Source organism: Ranitomeya variabilis, chromosome 6 (genome assembly GCF_051348905.1).
Source record: "Ranitomeya variabilis isolate aRanVar5 chromosome 6, aRanVar5.hap1, whole genome shotgun sequence".
In the NCBI taxonomy this organism is placed as follows: domain Eukaryota; kingdom Metazoa; phylum Chordata; class Amphibia; order Anura; family Dendrobatidae; genus Ranitomeya; species Ranitomeya variabilis.
The window spans coordinates 431410474-431433088 of NC_135237.1; the positions used below are offsets into that span (position 1 = coordinate 431410474).

The 22615-nt window shown below is 42.9% G+C and overlaps 1 protein-coding gene across 3 annotated transcripts in view; it reads left to right on the plus strand.

Annotated features, from left to right (window-relative positions):
- Positions 1-21064, plus strand: part of TAF4B (TATA-box binding protein associated factor 4b) — a 188443-nt gene extending 167379 nt beyond the window's left edge. For 2 of the 3 annotated variants that reach the window (XM_077270382.1, XM_077270383.1), the window contains exon 15: positions 18468-18773. In XM_077270382.1, the coding sequence (XP_077126497.1) occupies positions 18468-18623 (156 nt within the window). In that variant the 3' untranslated portion in view covers positions 18624-18773. Of the gene's footprint in view, positions 1-18467 lie in introns of all 3 variants that reach the window. The other variant, XM_077270385.1, reaches the window with a different exon arrangement.
- The last annotated feature ends 1551 nt before the right edge of the window (positions 21065-22615 follow it).

A 22615-nucleotide genomic window follows, 5' to 3' on the forward strand; every position in this document is an offset into this window, starting at 1 on the left:
TTTGATCACTAGGGGTCCAGGAAAGCTAGCGGTAAAACAAAGAACCGAGAGTGTGCCCTTTGTAAAGACCCGCTTGCAGTTCAGTGGCAGAAGGATCTCTGTGCTAACTGCATTAGTAAAACTATACAAGAAGAGACCCCTAATTTCGCCACTAGCCTTAAAGCCATAATACAGGCTGAAATAAAAGACTCCATGAAATTGGCCCTTAACGAACCGAGAAGGAGAAGCCGTAAGGCGTCTACAGAGTCAGATGCCTCTCAGAGACAGGGGAGTCATAAAACATCCCGATCTCCCTCTACCTCCTCGGCCTCTGTCCAGTCTTCAGTTTCCTCCTCGGACAGTGATTCAAGAGGTCATCCATGTTTTCCAACTGAGGACGTAGACAAATTAGTTAAAGCAGTTAAATCTGCAATGGGTCTTAAAGAGGAGAAGACACCTAGGTCACTAGAAGATGTCATGTTTGGTGGCTTAGAAGAAAGGAGGAAACGCACGTTTCCGGTTAATGCGAAAATAAAAGCATTAATTGAGAAAGAGTGGAAAAAACGTGAAAAAATGGGTTCTTTGCCATCTTCATCCAAAAGGAGATATCCCTTTGAGGATAAAGACTCTGAATCCTGGGAAAAGATCCCTAAAATTGACGGAGCAGTAGCCAAATGTTTAAAAAGATCATCCCTTCCATTAGAAGACTCGGGTGTTCTTAAAGACCTGCTTGATAAAAAAGCAGATGGTTTTATGAGACATATCTGGGAAGCTTCAGCGGGGGGCCTGAAGCCAGCAATTGCTGGAACATGTACGGCCCGTGCTCTAATGGTCTGGCTACAGCAGATAGAGGATCAGCTAAAGGACAAAGTACCCAGAACCGACATCCTTGCAAATATATCTTTAGTGCAAGGAGCAGCTGCCTTTTTGGCAGACTCTTCTGTGGATTCCGCAAGACTAACGTCCAGAGCAGCGGGCTTGTCTAATGGGGCAAGAAGAGCCCTTTGGCTCAAAGGTTGTCCGGGGGATTTGCCATCTAAACACAAGCTGTACTCCATTCCATGTGACGGCCAACTTCTCTTTGGGAAAAAACTTGAAGAGATCCTGGAACATGCAGGAGATAAAAAGAAAGTTTTTCCCAATATCCCTAAAGAGTCCAAAAAAACTTTTTTTCGGAGGAGAAGATATAATAGAGGTCGCCCCCAGGGGAGAGAAAAAACTGGGACTTTAGGGATAAGAGAGGATCGGGCTATATGTTTAAAGGGCCCTCTACATCGGCAAAAAAATCCCCCAAATGACATTACACCAGAAGTGGGAGGAAGACTCTCCCTCTTTTTTCCGGCCTGGGTAAATATCTCCCCCAGTACCTGGGTCATAAATATTATCAAAGACGGCCTAAAAATAAAATTCATCTGTCCACCCAGACGAAACTTAATAATAACTCCCCGAAGAAAGTCCCAGCAGGAACAATCTGCCCTAGAAACCGAGGTCTTGGGACTTATCCACAAAAAGGTTCTTCAGGAGGTCCCGGTTCAGGAGGAAGGAGACGGGTTTTACTCCCCCTCTTCTTAATCCAAAACCGGATGGTTCTTGGAGAACTAATATAAATCTAAGGAAGCTCAACCAATCTATAGAGAACTATTCTTTCAAGATGGAGTCTATAAAAATGACCATAAAACTTCTCTTCCAACACTGCTTCATGGCAGTAATAGACTTAAAAGATGCGTACTACCATATACCAATACATCAGGAATATCAGAAATACTTGAGTAGCTCTCTATATTCAGAATCAGGTAAAGCATTATCAATACACAGCCCTTCCGTTCGGCCTGTCTAGAGCCCCCAGGGTTTTCACCAAAGTAATGGTGGAAGTAATGTCATACCTCCGGTCCCGGGATGTAGTCATTGTCCCATACCTGGACGACTTCCTTGTAATAGGGAGGTCAGAGTCCCACTGCACTCATCAAGTATCAGTGGTAACATCAACTCTAAGGGAGCTGGGTTGGTTAATAAATATCCCCAAGTCAAGACTGCTGCCAGTAAAATTACAGTCCTTCCTGGGGTTAATACTAGACTCTGAGCGTCAGCTCTGCCTCCTTCTGGAAAACAAAGTAGACAAGATAATAAACCTGGCCAGTACAGCAATACGTCAGCCGACAATGACTCTGAGAAAGGCGATGTCCCTACTAGGCTCGTTGACATCGTGTATTCCTGCAGTAGAATGGGCACAATTCCACCTAAGACAACTACAGTGGGAAGTTCTCTCAGCTCAAAGACTGTTAAGAGGGCACTTAGAAGGAAATCTATGTCTCTCCCTGGGCGTAAGGGATTCCCTAGTTTGGTGGACTGTGGAAGACCACCTGAAAATGGGGGTCCGGTGGCAAAATCCGGTCATAGACATCATCACGACCGACACAAGCGGTACAGGTTGGGGGGCTCACCTGAGGTCTCACTCTGTACAAGGAACCTGGTCCATACGAGAAAAAAACTATGGGTCAAACGAAAAAGAGCTATGGGCAGTAGAGAAAGCCCTAAGACATTTTCTTCCTTTGCTCCAGGGTCGCCATACTCGAATCCTGACGGACAATCGAGCAGTGGTGGCGTATGTCAATCATCAGTGGGGGACGAGGTCCAAAGGCATCATGGAAGCATCAAATCTACTCTTTCAATTAGCAGAACAACACCTGTGATCTCTGTCGGCGCTGCACATCAAAGGCATAGAAAACACTCAAGTGGACTTCCTGAGTCGCAGGGGCTTAAGGCAGGGGGAATGGTCCCTAAACCCCCAGATATTTCAACAAATAGTCCAAGCCTGGGGCACACCAGAAATAGACTTGTTTGCCAACTCTCACAACAGGAAAGTCAGAAAGTTCTGCTCCTTGAATCCAAGAGAACATCCCTTCGCAGTAGATGCCCTACTGATACCCTGGAAGTTCTCTCTGGCCTACGCATTCCCCCCAATAGTGATGATTCCAGCTGTGATCCGGAAGATCAGAGAGGATCAGGCAAAAATTATCTTCATAGCTCCATTTTGGCCAAGGAGACCATGGTTCTCCCTTCTAAGGCAGATGTCGGTAACAGACCCATGGATTCTGCCAGAGGTTCCGGACCTGCTAACCCAGGGCCCAGTGACCCACTCTCAGGTGAAGGGCTTCCATCTGGCAGCCTGGAATTTGAGAGGGCGTTACTAAGTCGCCAAGGATTCTCACCAGGTTTAATCTCCACCCTGTTGAAAAGCAGAAAACCCATAACCTCTAGGATCTATGGTAGGACATGGAAAAAATTTCTTAACTTCCTGGGTGAACCATTGGGGGAGGTGGCTCCAGTGGGTCCTATCCTAGAATTTCTGCAAGCAGGATTACATCTTGGGTTAGCAACCAGCACCCTTAAAGTTCAGGTTTCAGCCTTGGGCGCCCTGTATAACTGTAATTTTGCCTCAAATAGATGGGTTTCACGGTTCATAAAATCTTGTAGTAGATCTCGGCCGGTCGTTATCCCAAAAATCCCTCCTTTGGATCTAAATTTAGTCTTAGAAGCCCTAACTAAATTCCCTTTTGAGCCCTTGCAGGAGTTATCACCTAAGTTACTTACCCTTAATACAGTTTTACTAGTAGCCTTAACTTCGGCACGTAGGGTAAGTGATTTACAAGCCCTGTCAATATGCCCTCCTTATACTCAGGTTTTTGATGACAGGATTGTTCTAAGACCGGACCCGGCTTATCTCCCCAAGGTGGTTCAAAAGTTCCATAGGAGTCAAGAGATTACTTTACCATCATTCTGTAGTAATCCTAAAAATTCAGGGGAACAAAAGTTCCACATGCTAGATGTGAGAAGATCTATGTTACAATACATATCTATGACTAGTCAGTGGAGGAAAGACCAAACCCTATTCATAGCCTTTCAGGGTAGCAAAAGAGGGTGTGGGGTAGCTAAAAGTACTATTGCTAGATGGATTAAGGAGGCCATTAGTTTATCCTACTCTGCGGGTGGCACTCCGGTTCCTGAAGGCATCAAGGCTCACTCCACCAGAGCCATGGCTACCTCCTGGGCAGAAAAGGCTGAGGTATCAATTGATCAAATTTGCAAGGCCGCTACCTGGTCCTCACCCTCAACTTTTTTCAAGCACTACCGGCTAGATCTTTCTTCCTCTGCTGACCTAACCTTTGGTAGAAGGGTACTACAAGCGGTGGTCCCTCCCTAAGGTTTCATTCTACAAAAGTCTCTCAGGTGTGCCGTCATGGGGGAAGGGAAAACACCAAGGTTACTTACTGGTAGCCGTTTTTTCCGGAACCCATGACGGCACCCGTATATTCCCCCCCTTTATCACCCCTTCGGTGTGCACTATTGTTTTGGGTGATTTTAGTTAATATGATGTGGTGTTGGATGGCCATGTGTACTAACCAGGGGGGCCTCTCATGCTCTGAAAACCAACTGAAGCGACAGAGGTACCGCCCTTTATTTTCAGTAGGGTTTCCTGTCCTGACTGGGCGGATCCCCGCTCTCAGGTGTGCCGTCATGGGTTCTGAAAAAAACGGCTACCAGTAAGTAACCTTGGTGTTTCTAGTATATTATCCATAGTTTGTATTCCCTTAAGCTCCCACCCTCTGAACTTGTCAACCTCCTCTAATTTATGATTGTGCCATATTGGGGTAAATTTGGAATATCCAGTAATCCCCAGCAATCTCTTTACCCTATCCCACACCTTGTATAGTTGGCCTCTCTCCATCCACGCGGCTCGCACCCCCTTCCAATATGTGAATAGCTGAAAAGTATTTTTTGTCATGTAAAACAAGTCTTCCCGCTTTGCCCATACTCTTCCTCTTTTTCCAGCCGTGAAAATGCTGCATCTCTGATGCCATATCGTACATCCATGGATCTGGTATCGCCAGCCCACCCTATGTTTTATCCATCTGAAGGGATAGTAATTTAATTCTTGAATTAGGTTTGCACCAAATTAGTTCTCGAAACATTGACTACACTTTACGGAATATAAGAGGAGGAATCCAACATGGAGAGTTGTGTAGTACGTATAGCAATAGATTTCCTCCACCTATTACCGATAGCGGGAGTTTGCACAGTGCATTGATTTTAGACCTGAATCTGTCTGTTTAGCATCATATAACATTTTATATGTGCATCAATCACTATTCAAAGATATTTACAATTTTCTACCACCTGAATCTGTGCATCTTATATTCTGTGGGGGGGAAGAGGGTGCACTGGTAAGAGTGACGATTTTTCCCAGTTGTTTACACAGATTGTTAATGGATGTTGAAACTAATCCACTTTAAAATCAATATACAAAAACTGTGTGAGAATACCCTTACTTGTCATATCCGATAATGGCGAAATGTTTTTATTTATATTGCTCAGTTATATAGCGCCATTAATTCCACAGTGCTTTACAGACGTTATCATCACTGTCCCCATTGGGGCTCACAATCTATATTCCCTATCAGCATGTCTTTGAAGTGTGGGAGAAAATCAGAGAACCCGGAGGAAACCCACGCAAATACAGAGAGAACATTCAAACTCCTTACAGATGTTGTCCTTGGTGGGATTTGAACCCAGGACCCCAGTGCTGCAAAGCTACAATGCTAGTCACTGAGCCACCGTGTAGCCCTCTTCATGCTTAATGTTTCTATAGGGAAAGAAAATGGTTTACTAAAAACATTAACCCCTTAACGACCGCCGATACGCCTTTTAACGGCGGTAGTTAAGGGTACCGTTAATTAATGGCGCTATGGAGAAAGTGTATAGTGCCCCACAGTCGGATTTTCTCCGGGGTCTCGGCTGCCAGTTATCGTTAGAGTTGGGATTAGGGTTAGGGGTGTGTTGGGGTTAGGGTTGGAGTTAGAATTAGGGGGTTTCCACTGTTTAGGTACATCAGGGGGTCTCCCAATGCGACATGGCGCCACCATGGATTCCAGCCAATTTTGCATTCAAAAAGTCAAATGGTGCTCCCTCCCTTCTGAGCTCTGCCATGCGCCCAAACAGTGGTTTACCCCCACTTATGGGGCATCAACGTACTCAGGACAAATTGGACAACAACTGTTGGGGTACAATTTCTCCTATTACTCTTGGGAAAAAAAATGGGGGCTAAAAAATCATTTTTGTGGAAAAAAAAATATTTTTTGTTTTCACGGCTCTGCGTTATAAACTTCTGTGAAGCACTTGGTGGTTCATAGTGCTCAAAACACTTCTGGATAAGCTCCTTTGGGGGTCTAGTTTCCAATATGGGGTCACTTGTGGGGGTTTTTACTGTTTAGGCACATCAAGGGCTCTGCAAACGCAACATGACTCCCGCAGACCATTCCATCAAAGTCTGCATTCCAAAACGGAGCTCCTTCCTTTCTGAGCTCTGCCATGCGCCCAATCAGTGGTCCCCCCCACATATGGGGTATCAGAGTACTCAGGACGAATTTCACAACAACTTTTGGGGTCCTATTTCTCCTTTTACCCTTGCGAAAGTAATAATTTGGGGGTGAAAAGATCAATTTTGTGGAAAAAAAATATTTTGTTATTTTCACGTCTCTACGTTATAAACTTCTGTGCTCACCACACATCTGGATAAGCTCCTTTGGGGGTCTAGTTTCCAAATGGGGTCACTTGTGGGGGGTTTCTACTGTTTAGGCACATCAGGGGCTCTGCAAACACAACATGGTGTCCGATCTCAATTCCAGCCAATTCTACTTTGAAAAAGTCAGTTAAATTTTAATTTTTCTCCTTCCACATTGCTTCAGTTCCTGTGAAGCACATAAAGGGTTAATAAACTTCTAGAATGTGGTTTTAAGCACCTTGAAAGGTGCAGTTTTTAGAATGGTGTCACTTTTGGGTATTTTCTGTCCTCTGCACCCCTCAAAGTGACTTTAAATATGAGGCGGTCTCTAAAAAGAATGGTTTTGTAAAAATGAGAAATCGCTGGTCAGCTTTTAACCCTTATAACTTCCTAACAGAAATGTTATTAACTATTTTGTGTGACAGATCTCTCTGATTTAAGGGCATAAAAATTCAAAGTTTGAAAATTGCAAAATTTTTAAAATTTTCGCCATATTTCAGTTTTTTTCATAAATAAACGCAAGTAGTATCGAAGATATTTTACCACTAACACGAAGTACAATATGTCACGAAAAAACTCAGAATCACCGGGATCCGTTAAAGCATTCCAGAGTTATAACCTCATAAAGGGACAGTGGTCAGAATTGTAAAAATTGGCCTGGTCATTAAGCTGCAAATTGGCTCCGTCACTAAGGGGTTAATAGTCTCTCTCCTATCAATGATTTCGCCTGCATTTGTCATTATGGAATCTAGGATGTAAAGGCAAACATTAAAGGGAACCTGTCACCTGAATTTGGCGGGACTGGTTTTGGGTCATATGGGCGGGGTTTTTGGGTGTTTGATTCACCCTTTCCTTACCCGCTGGCTGCATACCGCAATATTGGATTGAAGTTAATTCTCTGTCCTCCGGAGTACACGCCTGTGCAAGGCGCAATATTGCCTTGCGCTGGCGTGTACTCCGGAGGACAGAGAATGAACTTCAATCCAATATTGCGGCCAGCATGCAGCCAGCGGGTAAGGAAAGGGTGAATCAAACACCCAAAAACCCCGCCCATATGACCCAAAACCGGTCCCGCCAAATTCAGGTGACAGGTTCCCTTTAAATTACAAATGGCATAGCACATGTTTAAAGATGAGTATTTTTTAGTCCTTTCTGACCCTGCTCTCCCGATATATGAAATGTAGTTTTTCAGTAAAGTGTTTAGTTGGATAAAACGCTGTCTGCTCTCTGAAATGTCAAGCAGAAGTATTTGATTATACTTTCACCTTTCTATAATTCTAAAGTTTGAAGGACATCACTCCTTGGTTGCTGCAACTCCCTTGGGGGTTGTTTCATTTATAATGTTGCCTCGGGCTTTCTGCTGCTTCCTGCGGATTTGACCTCGTTTTCAACCCTGCGCTGGCAGCTGTGCTGCATTACTATAATTTCCCTCAGATCACACAAGGTTGTCGTATAAAAGACCCGACCTTGTGGCATTGTGTCTAAAGGGACAAGGAAGCTTTCTTCTTCTATGACCTGTAGTTGGTAGTCATTTTAAGTACACTACACTGGAAGAAATAGGATTTTTTAAATTGTGACATTTTCTTCATATGTTCAATAGGAAGCGTGAAATATTTCCTCCTTCTCCAGATTCTTTCTGTAGCATCGCTCAGAAGGGAAATGCTCAGATTCCTTTATGTAACTCTATAGATATGACAAGTCAACAATCTGCAATGTCCTCAATTAGTTGTAAAGAGGATTTTTATTGACGCTTGGTAGAACCGGCGAGGGATCCTGCTCACGTTATATTAGAATATGGAGATAACCGCAGTAAGGAATAACCCTTTTAGTCTAATACAATCTCAGCCATTCGTAGCTGAGTGAAGCAATAATGTTATCCAGCTCCGACTACTGGATGAACGGAGTCAGCTAAGAGCTACCAGGCTATGCCAGCTTCCATAACTCGTGTAGAAATTATTGGGAGGGATGTAAGCAGCGTAACATAGTAGGCTATTATTTCCGTAACTTCTGGAAAACTCTGTCCCCATTATCGCCATGGATTGGCTAGTGAGGCCTATCAGTAAAAAAATACCACAGTGCAACACCAATATTATACCCAGCAGCGCCAAACAAATACCACAGTGCAACACAACATACCTTCACAAAAGCATTAAATACCACAGCACAGCACAAAATGCTTTTCCAGCAGCACAACTGGTAGTGACATTGCCACTCTTTTCACTTCCACATCCACAACAACTTGGTTTTCCTAGTCCGTCCATTATTTCTAACATCAACAACCAGCATGCTGCAGTTCTTTGGGAAATTCCTCTTAATTAACAGTTTATTTAAATGAAAGTGAAAATAGTATTAGAATGGCTCAGTGGGACAACTTAGGGCTTACAATGTAGTCTGGGATGCTTCTCCCTTAAACTTTGTATTAAAACCTTAACCCACTAGGGTGGTTTGCACGTTAATAACTGGGCCAATTTTAAGGGTATGTGCACACGTTGCGGATTTGGCTGCAGTTTTCCATGAGTTTACCACATGCTGCGGAAAATTCAGCTCAGAAACGCTGCGATTTATTTTCCGCAGCATGTCAATTCTTTGTGCATATTCCGCAGCGTTTTACACCTGTTCCATAATTGGAATCCGGAGGTGTAAAAGCGCAGGTGAAATCCGCACAAAAACTGCACTAAATCCGCACGTGAAATTCAGGGCGTTTACCTGCGGATTTTGCAGAATCCGTGCGGAAAAATCCGCAACATGTGCACATAGTCTTACAATTGTGACCACTGTCCCTTTGTAAGGTAATAACTCTGGAACGTTCCAATGGATCCTGGTGATTCTCAGACTGTTTTTTCGTGACATATTGTACTTAATGTTAGTGGTAAAATTTCTTCGATATGACTTGCGTTTATGTAAAAAAAAAAAAACAGAAAATTGGCAAAAATTTGGCAAATTTTCAAACTTTTAATTTTTATTGCCCTTAAATCAGACAAATCTGTCACACAAAATAGTTCATACATAACATTTCCCACGTCTACTTTACATCAGCACAATTTTTTTTCATTATGAAATTATAAGAGTTAAAAGTTGACCAGCAATTTCTCATTTTTACAGGAGAATTAACAAAACCATTTTTTTAGGAACCACACTCACATTTGAAGTCACTTTAAGGCATCTATATGGCAGAAAATACCCAAAAGTGACACCATTTTAAAAACTGCACCCCTCAAGCTGATCAAAACCACATTCAAGAAGTTTATTAACCCTTCAGGAGCATCACAGGAATTCATGGAATATGAAAGGAAAATATGAACAATTAACTTTTTTTTTTCACTAAAATGTAACTTAAGACTTTTTTTTTCACAAGGGTAACAGAAAAAAATGAAACCAAAATTTGTAATGCAATTTCTAATAAACATGGCGATACCCAATTTATTGGGAAAAAACACTATTTAGGCACACAGTAAAGCTCGGAAGAGAAGGAGTGCCGTTTGACTTTTTCAACGCAAAAGTTGGCCAGGGCTGAGATTGGACGCCATGTCCCGTTTGGAGAGCTCCTGATGTGCCTAAACAGTGGAAACCCCCCACAAGTGACCCCATTTGGATTCTAATTTTCCCAAGGGTACCCAGAGAAATTGGACCCCAAACATTGTTGTCCCATTTGTCCTGAGTACGTTGATTTCCCCTATGTGGGAGAAAACTACTGTTTGGGCACACTTCGGGGCTCAGAAGGGAAGTAGTGATGGTTTGGAATTAAGACTTTGAATGGTCTGCGAGCTTCATGTCGCATTTGCAGAGCTTCTGATGTGCCTAAACAGTAGAAACCCCCCACAAGTGACCCCATTTTGGAAACTGGACCCCCCCAAGGAACTTATCTAGAAGTGCCTAAGCAGTGGCAATGCCCAACAAGTGCCCCCTTTTTGGAACTAATCTACTGTTTCCTACTGTGCAAATTTTATAATGTAATGGCATGCATGAGTGGTGTATAGTTTGTCATGTTGTCAAACGTCAGTTGCGTAAGTCAGAAATGAATTTTTGGAGTGCGTGGAGGTGTGGTACAGTCTAAAGCAATCTTTCATACACAGGCAGGGTTTATTGGGGAAGGTGTCGCATTGATAAATGGTGTCCTATTCCCCTTTTGTAACACACTTGTCATGTCTTTTGCGACTTGCCTTTTTTTCCACTTTGAGGGACCTTCCCCGGGAAAATGTTGACCTGGTATGATACGAGCACCTTCAGTTCCGGAAGTCCTGGGGCCTGCTCATTCCTGGTCTTCAAAGATTAAGGCCTCGATCACTACCTCCTGGAACTGAAGGTACGACGTATCCGTCTGGCCTGCACACCGTGACAGCAGGAAAATGTTGAGCATTGCCATCTGTACGATGTGCACGGCCAACTTCTTGTACCACACCTTGGCCTTTTTGAAAGCACTGTAAGGCTGGAGGAGGTGATGAGAGATCAAAGCCCCCCCATGTTTTTGTTGTACCCCAGTTCACAGTCCGGTTTGCTGACCTGTGCAGAGGTACCTCATACAGTGCGGAGGGTGCACCCATCACCATGTATGGTGGTCAAGAAAGACATCCCCTTGTACTTGACCACCAGCAGGTGGTCACTACATTGGGCTCTGCTGCCACCCCCTTCTGAGCATGTGCCCAATTAGCTTTTTCGGGAGGCCACTCTGATTTTTGCGACATTTGAAGAGTGAGATGCTGATATAAGTTATCCACGTAGAGGTGATAACCTTTATCCAGCAGTGGGTGCACCAAATCCCACACAATTTTCCCACTTGCTCCCAGGACAGAGGGGGCATTCAAGGGGTTCAATCCGGGTGTCCTTCCCTTCATAAACTCTAAACCTGTTGGTGTACCCTGAGGTACTCTCACACAGCTTATCAATTTTAATTCTGTACCTGGCCCTCTTACTGGGCAGGTACTGACGGAATTTGAGCCGCCCCTTGAAATTAATTAGGGACTCATCCATGCAGATGTCCCTTTGGGGCATGTACACTTCAGCAAACTTTTTTTGAAGTGTTCAATGACCGGCCGAACTTTGAACATATATTCAAAGTTGGGGTCCTCACGGGAGAACACGTGCATTATCGGTATAATGCAGGAATTTGTGGATGGCCTCAAAACTTGTCCGGGCCATGACCATTCAGAACACTGGAGTATTGTATAAAACATTAACACTCCAATATTGCCGAAGTTCTGGCTTCTTCAGGATCCCCATGTGCAGGACCAGGCCCCAAAACTGCATCATTTCAACTGCATCTACAGGAGACCAGTTAGAAAATGATGAATCGGGGTTTTGTGCCAAAAATTGATGAACATACAAATTATCTTGGCCAACCATGAGGTTGACAAAATCCTCAAAAGAAAGAGACTTTGAATTTTTTCTAGTTCTGTGAAGACCGTGGTGTCAAACGTGATTCCTGATTGTGCCACAAAATCAGGTATCTGCAGCTCATAATTTTTTGGGGACGAGGTCCATACGGGGTTCGTAATGGGAGGCGCTTGTTCACCTTCTGTCCTGGGACGTCTGCGTGGCTGTTCAGCAGCACCTGAGGAGGAGAAGAACGAATCTAAAAAATAAAGAAATGTGGGATCCTGTCCCTTGCTATCAGTGTCAGAGGCAAGGAAAGCGTATGCCTCCTCCACTGAATAGCGCTTTTGGGAAGAGCCGGATGACATTTTTCTTTTAATATATGTGGTGATTGTGTCAGTACTTTATTTAGTTGTGTGTGAGTGCTTGGTGTAAACTTTATTGTTTGAAAAGAAAAAGCTAAAAGAAAAAAAATCAACAACCAGGACAAGAAAAAGTTGGTGAAAAGAAAAATGTAAAACCGCAGACACGAGCTCTGATGAGTGAACTGCGTCACTAATGAAAGATCGGCAGCTGCTGGATGTGCTCACGTTGATGGCGCAAAGGGGGGTACAAAAAGTGGAAAACAGCAGGCACGAGCTCTCAGTTAACTGCGTCACCAATCAATGCTTGGCGGCTGCTGGATGTGTGCACGGAGGTGGCAGCATGGCGCAAAGCGGGGTGGAAGGGAGGAAAAAGGGGAAGATGGGGATTGGGCTGGATGAAGAGAGATCGGGCAGGGATCACAATACTTACACTTGTTGTCATTCTTCTGTCTTGTCCTCTTTCTTCTCTGTTCTTTAGCAGTGAGAGATTGTGGTGTCACAGGCTTCTGTGGCACCACATACCCCAGCACAGGGAAGATCCTGTAGTGTGACTGCCCTAAAGAAATGAAATCCTCAGCTACTCTGAGGACCTGCAGCGAGGTCACAGAGCGGTCACACCACTGCTGTGCCCGATCATTTGTGTGATTGATCATATTGATTGCACCAATCAGAGCTGGCCCTGGTGGCAACAGCCCAAGATCAGTGCTCTCACAGCTCCGATCCTAGGCAGGTCACAGCCAGGTCATAGCGTGGTCACACCACGGCTGTGCCCTATCGATGTAATCGTCGATCACGCCAATCAGCAGGTCCAGGCACCAGCCTAGGATCGGTGCTCTTACAGCTCCAGTCCTAGTCAGGTCACACCGCGGCTGTGTCCTGTGATTGGCGCGATCGATGTAATGCCAGACACCAGCTAAGGATTGGTGCTCTTGGAGCACCGATCATAGGCTGGGACATCAGTGTTTCAGTCAATCTGATTTCCTGAAACATTGAGAAATGCTGCGATTGGCTATTCAGAATTGAACAGCCAATCACAGCAATCGTGGTTGCGGGAGGGTGGTGACACCCCCCAGAATGATGACACAATCTACCCATAGGTAAGATGGCGCCGGAATTTGAATGTGATCACTGCGACTTCGGTCGCAGTGTCACATAAAAAAAAAAGATGTAATATTCCGTCCATGGTCAAATAGGCCCAGGTCACATGGATGGAATATTACGTCCGATGTCAGAAAGGGGTTAAGAAGCACTGTTACTAATATTTACCTTTATTAAATCTGTGTATATACAGTACAGACCAAAAGTTTGGACACACCTTCTCATTTAAAGATTTTTCTGTATTTTCATGACTATGAAAATTGTACATTCACACTGAAGGCATCAAAACTATGAATTAACACATGTGGAATTATATACTTAACAAAAAAGTGTGAAACAACTGAAATTATGTCTTATATTCTAGGTTCTTCAAAGTAGCCACCTTTTGCTTTGATAACTGCTTCGCACACTCTTGGCATTCTCTTGATGAGCTTCAAGAGGTAGTCACCGGGAATGGTTTTCACTTCACAGGTGTGCCCTGTCAGGTTCAATAAGTGGGATTTCTTGCCTTATAAGTGGGGTTGGGACCATCAGTTGTGTTGTGCAGAAGTCTGGTGGATACACAGCTGATAGTCCTACTGAATAAACTGTTAGAGTTTGTATTATGGCAAGAAAAAAGCAGCTAAGTAAAGAAAAATGAGTGGCCATCATTACTTTAAGAAATGAAGGTCATTCAGTCCGAAAAATTGGGCAAACTTTGAAAGTGTCCCCAAGTGCAGTGGCAAAAACCATCAAGCGCTACAAAGAAACTGGCTCACATGAGGACGGCCCCAGTAAAGGAAGACCAAGAGTCACCTCTGCTTCTGAGGATACGTTTATCCGAGTCACCAGCCTCAGAAGTCGCAGGTTAACAGCAGCTCAAATTAGAGACCAGGTCAATGCCACTAACAACTGTTAGGCTATGTGCACACGTTCCGGATTATTTGCGGATTTTTCACATTTTTTGCGCGTTGTTTTGGTGGCTTTCCGAGGCAAAAACGCTTAAACGCATACATTAAGCATCCCATCATTTTTAGTGGTTTCCGCAATTTTTGTTCACATGTTGTGTTTTTTTCCGCAAAAAAAACGCATGCGGAAAAATATGCAGCATGTTAATTAATTTTGCGGATTTCCCACAATATTATTGCATTGGGAACCTCCGGAAAAATCCGCACAAACAATGCGCAAAATACGCGATAAAAACGCAACAAAAACACGTGCAGAATTCCTGCGGAAAACCTCAGGATTTTCTCAGGAAATTTCTGCATACTTTCTGGACGTGTGCACATACCCTAAAGAGGAGACTTTGTGCAGCAGGCCTTCATGGTAAAATAGCTGCTAGGAAACCACTGCTAAGGACAGGCAACAAGCAGAAGAGACCTGTTTGGGCTAAAGAACACAAGGAATGGACATTAGACCACTGGGAATCTGTGCTTTGGTCTGATGAGTCCAAATTTGAGATCTTTTGTTCCAACCACCATGTCTTTGTGCGACGCAGAAAAGGTGAACGGATGGACTCTACATGCCTGGTTCCCACGTGAAGCATGGAAGACGAGGTGTGATGGTGTGGGGGTGCTTTGCTGGTTACACTGTTGGGGATTTATTCAAAATTGAAGGTATACTGAACCAGCATGGCTACCACAGCATCACGGCATGCTATTCCATCCGGTGTGCGTTTAGTTGGACCATCATTTATTTTTCAACAGGACAATGACCCCAAACACACCTCCAGGCTGTGTAAGGGCTATTTGACCAAGAAGGAGAGTGATGGGGTGCTACGCCAGATGACCTGGCCTCCACAGTCACCAGACCTGAACCCAATCGAGATGGTTTGGGGTGAGCTGGACCGCAGAGTGAAGGCAAAAGGGCCAACAAGTGCTAAGCATCTCTGGGAACTCCTTCAAGATTGTTGGAAGACCATTCCCGGTGACTACCTCTTGACGCTCAGTAAGAGAATGCCAAGAGTGTGCAAAGCAGTTATCAAAGCAAATGGTGGCTACTTTGAAGAATCTAGAATATAAGACATAATTTCAGTTGTTTCACACTTTTTTTTTTAAGTATATAATTCCACATGTGTTAATTCATAGTTTGATGCCTTCAGTGTGAATGTACAATTTTCATAGTCATGAAAATACAGAAAAATCTTTAAATGAGAAGGTGTGTCCAAACTTTTGGTCTGTACTGTATGTAAATATAAAAAATATATAGAAATAAAATAGTGTGCGTGCATTAATATACTCACCAGCACCACTATTTCTGGCATCCAGTGGCGTTACTGCTCCTCTTCTCAGTGACCTCACCTTTCTTCATACTCTCCGGGTCACATGGTGTTCTTCGTGATCTGGAAGTGATTTTTTACAATGTAAGCCTGAGGAGTGTCAGAATTAGGCTCCACTGTCAGAGATTTTCAGCTCACATATAAGCATAGTGACCCGGCTAGTCTGCATTGCAGTGACGTTACTGAGAAGCTGAGCAAAATGGCGCTGGACACAGGAATGAGGCGGTAGTTTGCATTTGTATTTTTTTTTTTACCTCAGCATCTGTAAGCCAAAACCAGGAGTGAGCGAGAAATACAGAAGTGGTGACGTTTTTTATTATACTTTTCCTCTGATTGTTCCACTCCTGGTTTTGAGTTACACATACAGAAGTAAAAAAGGCTAATAGCATTGTTGCTCTGATCTCCCCGAGCATGCTCGGGTGATCTCCAAGTATTTGTTAGTGCTCGGAGATTTAGTTTTCATTGCCTCAGCTGCATGATTTACGGCTGCTGGACAGCCTGAATACATGTGGGAATTCCCTACTGCTCGGAGATTTTGTTTAAGTTGCCTCAGCTGCATGATTTACAGCTGATAGACAGTTGAATACATGTGGGGATTCCCTAGCAACCAGGCAACCCCAAATGTACTCAGGCTGGCTAGCAGCTGTAAATCATGCAGCTGCGTTAACAAAAACTAAATCTCCGAGCAGTTAGAAATACTCGGAGACCACCCGAGCGTGCTCTGGAAAAAACGAGCAACAAGTATACTCGCTCATCACTACTTAGCATGTGTATGTGGCCTAAAGCCTAGGAGAAATTCACATTTAGGCAAAGTATATTTTATGTTATCAAAATCCCTCAATCTGCAGAAAATCAGGATTAGTGGTAATAAATATGAAAACCACAATCAGTGGGTTTTTTTCTGCCTTCACTGCATTTTCCACCCACTGTAAGTAAAAAAAAATCTAATTCCAGAAATAGGATGGCTGTTTTAAACCATAATTTCAAGCAAATACAAGGTTCTGGGCCACTAAATACAGACCATTCATACACCTGCTCATATAGAAAGTTGGACACTACTTTGCACTGCTGGTCAGTACTGTGAAGCAGGTGCTTAATCATCAGGCATGGTCCTACCACTGTGTCATTATAAATATGTAGAGCACATTCAAAGCCTCAGAAGACATGACAATCGTCTGTATCACCTGTTCTGTATTCTCTTTTACAAATACATTTCCCTGTCTGTAATTGTCAGCAAAAGTGACTGGTTTCCCTGTAATTGGGGTTCACAAATGAATGTTCCAGTTATAGTTAAATTCATACTGTATGAAAAAAAGTATACAATCTGAATTCTCCTAGATAATTGTTCTTGTTTTTGATAAATAGGCAACACAGACCACAGTAACGTACAAAAAAAAAGCCCATTAACGCATACTCTTACAGATTACAACTTTTACAGATGGAAAACATTAGCACTCTTCTGTCCTTTATGTGAGTACAGCATGCAGCTTCAGGAACAGTATACCAGATGGATCTCTGCAAGGAAGACCAGTACTTCCATTACAGTGTAGGGCAGCATAGCAATCAGTGAGCTCAGATAAGCTGTTAGGGTGAGTGTTTCCAATGATATCCAGAAAACGATTTAATAAAGCTTGTTACTTGGAATCCGTGCACAGTTCTGTGAGTAATGTAGCACATTCACAAAGTTTTTTAAAAACTTTGAGTGCATCGCTGGTCTTCCAACAGTGTAAATCTTGGCCTGCCCTGACAACCTGCTAGAGCTGTGTGGGGAGTTGTTGTTTTGTAACAGTTGGTGAACCATAGGCAAAGGCCATCAATGTACTGCACATGAAGGATGAGATAGTTAAGTCTTGGGTCAATCATCTTAAAATCTAAAACATTTATCTTTCCTCATTTTGTGGTTATGTCAATTTTATAAGGGAAATACAACTACTATTGCTATAATACAGAGGTCCCCAACGTTTCTGACCTTGAGAGCCACATTCAGCTGTGAGAGAGGGTTTAGCCACATCCAGCCTTGAGAGAGGGCCGCGAGCCACATTCAGCACCCGCCACCCTCACAATAGTGGCAACCAAAGCCCCTCCATTACAGGCATAATGGTAACCAAAGCACTCCCAAGACACTGTCATCCAGCTTCAAACACCTCCTCTGACAGTTGGTGTCATCTTGTCTCCAGCGTACCGTACTTAAATCATCTCAAAACCCCTAAGACCAGTATATGTGCATCCTGATCTGTTCTTCTGTGCAGGGCTGCGCACAAAATTCACCATTTTCAGATGTGCTCTTCATGCCTGTTTGCTAGAACTGGAGCTAATGCACCAAGCTGACAGACAGCCGCGAGCCACAATTCATGGGTCTGGGAGCCACATGTGGCTCCTGACCTACAGGTTGGGGACCCCTGCTATAATACATAGTTAAAGGGTTGTTCCCAACATTATAAGTCCGCACCTATCCACAAAACCAGTTATAGCTATCTGATAGGTAAGTTCACCTTCAAGAAAGGGGCTTTTAAACATTTGGCGGAATGAAGCAGTGGCTTAGTTCATTATTTGCAGGACTGACGGAGATAGTAGAGTACAACTTCTTGGCTTTCTCCAACAGTTTCATACAAGAGAAGTGGAGCAGTGGTCAAACATAACCAATGCTCCATTCTGGTGGAGGTTTTAAGAGCCCCTTTCTTAGGGTTGATGGGGATTCCAGTGATCGGACCTTATCACATTGGATTGATATCCCCAATCCTGTGGATAGGGGAAAACATTCAATTTGGGTATAAACCTTTATTAGTGGAGTGGTAGTCAACCAATTATGACAAATCGAACCCTCGCTTTGCCAAAGAGAACATTCAGGACTGCTTTATGTATTTTTATGTGAAATTAACCAATTTTTACTCTGTTTTAGGGATTTCATACAACTGGCTCTTCCGTTTTCAGCGTACCCAAATCATCATTTGTTCCAAGAATTACTCGGGTTAGTCTCAGAGATTTAATATTCTGCATGGAGCAGGAACGGACAACCAAACATTCCTTGTCGCTATACCGTGCCCTCCTGAAGTGATCTTAAGTGATTCATTACCAAAGACATTCTGTTCCTTTTAGTGCACTTTTGTAATGTTAAACTAGATTGTATCCAGGAGGTTATTTTTCTTTATAAGATATTTTTTATACCAATTAAACACGGTAGAGCAAATGTGGATTGTTTTTGTTCTTCTACGAATATAGTGCCAACTTAAGGATTTAAGTAGGTGGATCGTACTTGTGTTGTCTAATTTTATTTAGATCTGATGCAGTTTTTGCTCAGTAAGTGCCTTCTTTTATCTTCTAGGATATTTTTCTATGCGTAGAGCATGGCCAGTATAATAAACCCCTCCTCAAAACTTCTATGACCAATATTATGTGCAGTCCTCTTGAAGTTACTTTTACAGAGACTAAGTGGAAGAGTGGTGTAAGGTTAAGTAAATGTTACCAATGTCTAGATACACTTGGTAGATTTGTTTAGGATTTAATTTTTGGTGTTATGTTGCAATGTGCTGATTATTTTAATATTTTATTCCATTTTTTTGTGTGAAGTGCATTTATACTTTCTGTAGATGTTTTCATACTTTAAAAAGATGTAGATCCTTATTTTAGCCTAAAAATAGCATAATATATAGCACTAGTGGTAATTCAGGACCTCTGATACGTTTTATTGTTCCAATATGCAAGTGTAAAAGGCTATTCCTCCTTTTTTTTCTCTCTTCTTTAAATTTGGCATGTGTAAAGGCATAACTATAAGATTGCCAGTCTGTGTCTTGCCTGTCTGATGTCAACATAATACTAAATTTTGAGCTGATCGGAAACTCAAATCTGGCTTACAGACTGCGAGAGACACTCTGCACACTGTCTCTCTGATCACTACTTTGTTCATAAGCGGTCATGGAGATGATTTTGATTTAATGAAGATGATGTAGGGGAAAATGGTTACAAGATACACCTTTTTACTTTACATTAGCCTGTATTACCATGACAAATTATTTTTGAAGATCAAAGCGATCCAATAAAGAAAGTAATATGTAAATATACAATTCAGGACACTATAAAATATGTATGTGTAAAGTAGCTACGTGTTAGCAGTATTGTACATGGTGCTTCAGATATAAGTTGTTAATTATTTAGTGAGGTTGTCCACTTCTGAACAACCCCAGCTTAATCAATTCAGGACCCAATTTTAAAATAAAACAATGGATACCTCCTGCAGTGTCACTGTTCCAATTATGGAGGTACTGCTGTTTCCTGAGAGTGACATGAATTGTTGTTACTTGCAGACGGCAACCAATGAGCGGCCACTTGTTATCTGCAGCCATTACTTTATTATCAGAGTGGTCGTCTGCCCTTACAGTATATTGATGACCTGCAGCCAAAGAGCAGATGCCCACTGGCTACAGCCCGTATGTAACACAAGTCACATAACTCTTCAGGAACAGCGGGAGCTGATTGTCTATTGGTTTTATTTTAATTGGGGTCCTTAATTGAGCAGCAGTTGTCCAGTAGGATAACCCCTTCAATGGGAACCAGTCACCATGTTTTCGAAATACAAACTAAAGTCCCTGCATTAAAGGCTATTTACAACGGTCTAGCAACCTGTATAAAAGTCTCCAGCCCGCACTACATATCCCAAAAAATAACTTTTATAATCCCTTCCATACGGCCTTGTCCTATGGGCGTTGCATGCATTGTTCAGCACCTCCTATAATTTCATAATCGCCATCCTCCTTCCCTGTTTTAGGTGAATGATGCCTCCCGCAACTTCCACATAGTGCCCCAATCTCACTGCTCCATAGGCATTATTTGCTTTGCCTTGCTGAGGGCAGAGCAAAGTCCTGTAATGCGCATGTGCTGGCTTCACTTCGAGGTCATCGGCGCTCTTTGGCCTCTCCCGACACAAACCCATTACAGGACATTGCTCTGCCCTCAGCGTCATCCACATGAAGCAGGGCAGAAGGGCGCCAAATGCAAGGAACAATAGGTGTACCAAGCAAGTCCATTAGACCGGACCGCGCAGTATAGGGGATTATTAAAGGTATTTTTTGCGATATGCAGGGAAGGTGGTTGGGGACTTCTATTCAAGTTGCTACATTGCTGTAAAAGAAGCGCTGAAGTGGCCTTAGTTTATATTGCAAAAACCTGGTGACAAGTTTCCTTTAAGTATTTCAATAATCAAAATATATATCTCACTTCTTTCAGTATCATTATTCTGCACATTTTGCCAAAGGTTTGATACAGAGAAAATATTGCGAAATAAAAAATGTAATTTCCTTTCAATTTTTGCCATTGTTCAAATATTTAGTTTTCTAATAAAAGGTTGTGTGCCAACCCTCCTAGAAACCTGAGCCTGGGAATTTGTATTCACAAATATTCAATGCAAATATGTACTTTAAAAAAGTATTTAAAAATAATCCTGAAGGGACCAGGGCGTTCCTGAAACATGTCTGTTTATTACGCTGAATAAAAGTTGCAAGTAAGAAGAACCTCCTAGCAGTGGTGTCTTTCTGCTGGTTGTGCCTGAGTTATATTCTCGAAGAAATATTTGTTTCTATACGGCAATCGGAGGAAAAAATAATTTACATTGTGTTACAATGACACTCATGTTCCAAGTGCTGATGTTTGTTTTTTTTTTTTTTTAAGTAGGATAAAAGTTTATTTTTTTTATTTTTTTACCAAAATGCTACCATTCTCATCCACAGTTTTGTCTGGTTCTGTGATTAACCCTATTTTCTTCAAAAAATACAGACAAGAATAGTCCTCAGAAAACAGCAGAATCTTTTATTTTCATATAAATATATACCCTAACTATAAATATATATTTAAATAGCCAAGTATGTGGCCTGTGGGGACATACGAATTGGCCAATAGTGCTGCTGTATTCTTTGATTTGTTTATATTATATGTGATGAAGGACAAGTATTTGTCAGTTCAATAAAGTAAAGATGGCATTTCTTCAGGTTTCTATTAGTGATGACTACAGTTACATGTGCTTAATTCTAAAACTCTGGGCAAAACCGTCAATAAAAGACCTGGGTGTATAGGTGGACGACAAACTCACATTTAGTGGCCAGTGTCAGGCAGCTGCTACAAAGGTAAATAAAATAATGGGATGCATTAAGAGGCATATATGCTCATGAGGAGAACATACCGTATATACTCGAGTATAAGCCGACCCGAGTATAAGCCGACCCCCCTAATTTTGCCACAAAAAACTGGGAAAACTTATTGACTCGAGTATAAGCCTAGGGTGGAAAATGCAGCAGGTACTGGTGAATTTCAAAATTAAAAATAGATACTCCATACCGTTCATTATGGCCCCATAGATGCTCCACATAAAGCTGTGTCACATATAATGCTCTGCACCGTTCATTATGGCCCCATAGATGCTCCACATAAAGCTGTGCCATATATACAATGCTCTGCACCGTTGCCCCATAGATACTCCACATAAAGCTGTGCCATATATACAATGCTCTGCACCGTTGCCCCATAGCTGTGCCATATATATAATGCTCTGCACCGTTGCCCCATAGATACTCCACATTAAGCTGTGCCATATATACAATGCTCTGCACCGTTGCCCCATAGCTGTGCCATATAGTGCTCTGCACCGTTGCCCCATAGCTGTGCCATATAGTGCTCTGCACAGTTGCCCCATAGCTGTGCCATATAATGCTCTGCACCGTTGCCCCATAGCTGTGCCATATAGTGCTCTGCACCGTTGCCCCATAGCTGTGCCATATAGTGCTCTGCACCGTTGCCCCATAGCTGTGCCATATAGTGCTCTGCACCGTTGCCCCATAGCTGTCCCATATAGTGCTCTGCACAGTTGCCCCATAGCTGTGCCATATAATGCTCTGCACTGTTGCCCCATAGCTGTGCCATATAGTGCTCTGCACCGTTGCCCCATAGCTGTGCCATATAGTGCTCTGCACCGTTGCCCCATAGCTGTGCCATATAGTGCTCTGCACCGTTGCCCCATAGCTGTGCCATATAATGCTCTGCACCGTTGCCCCATAGCTGTGC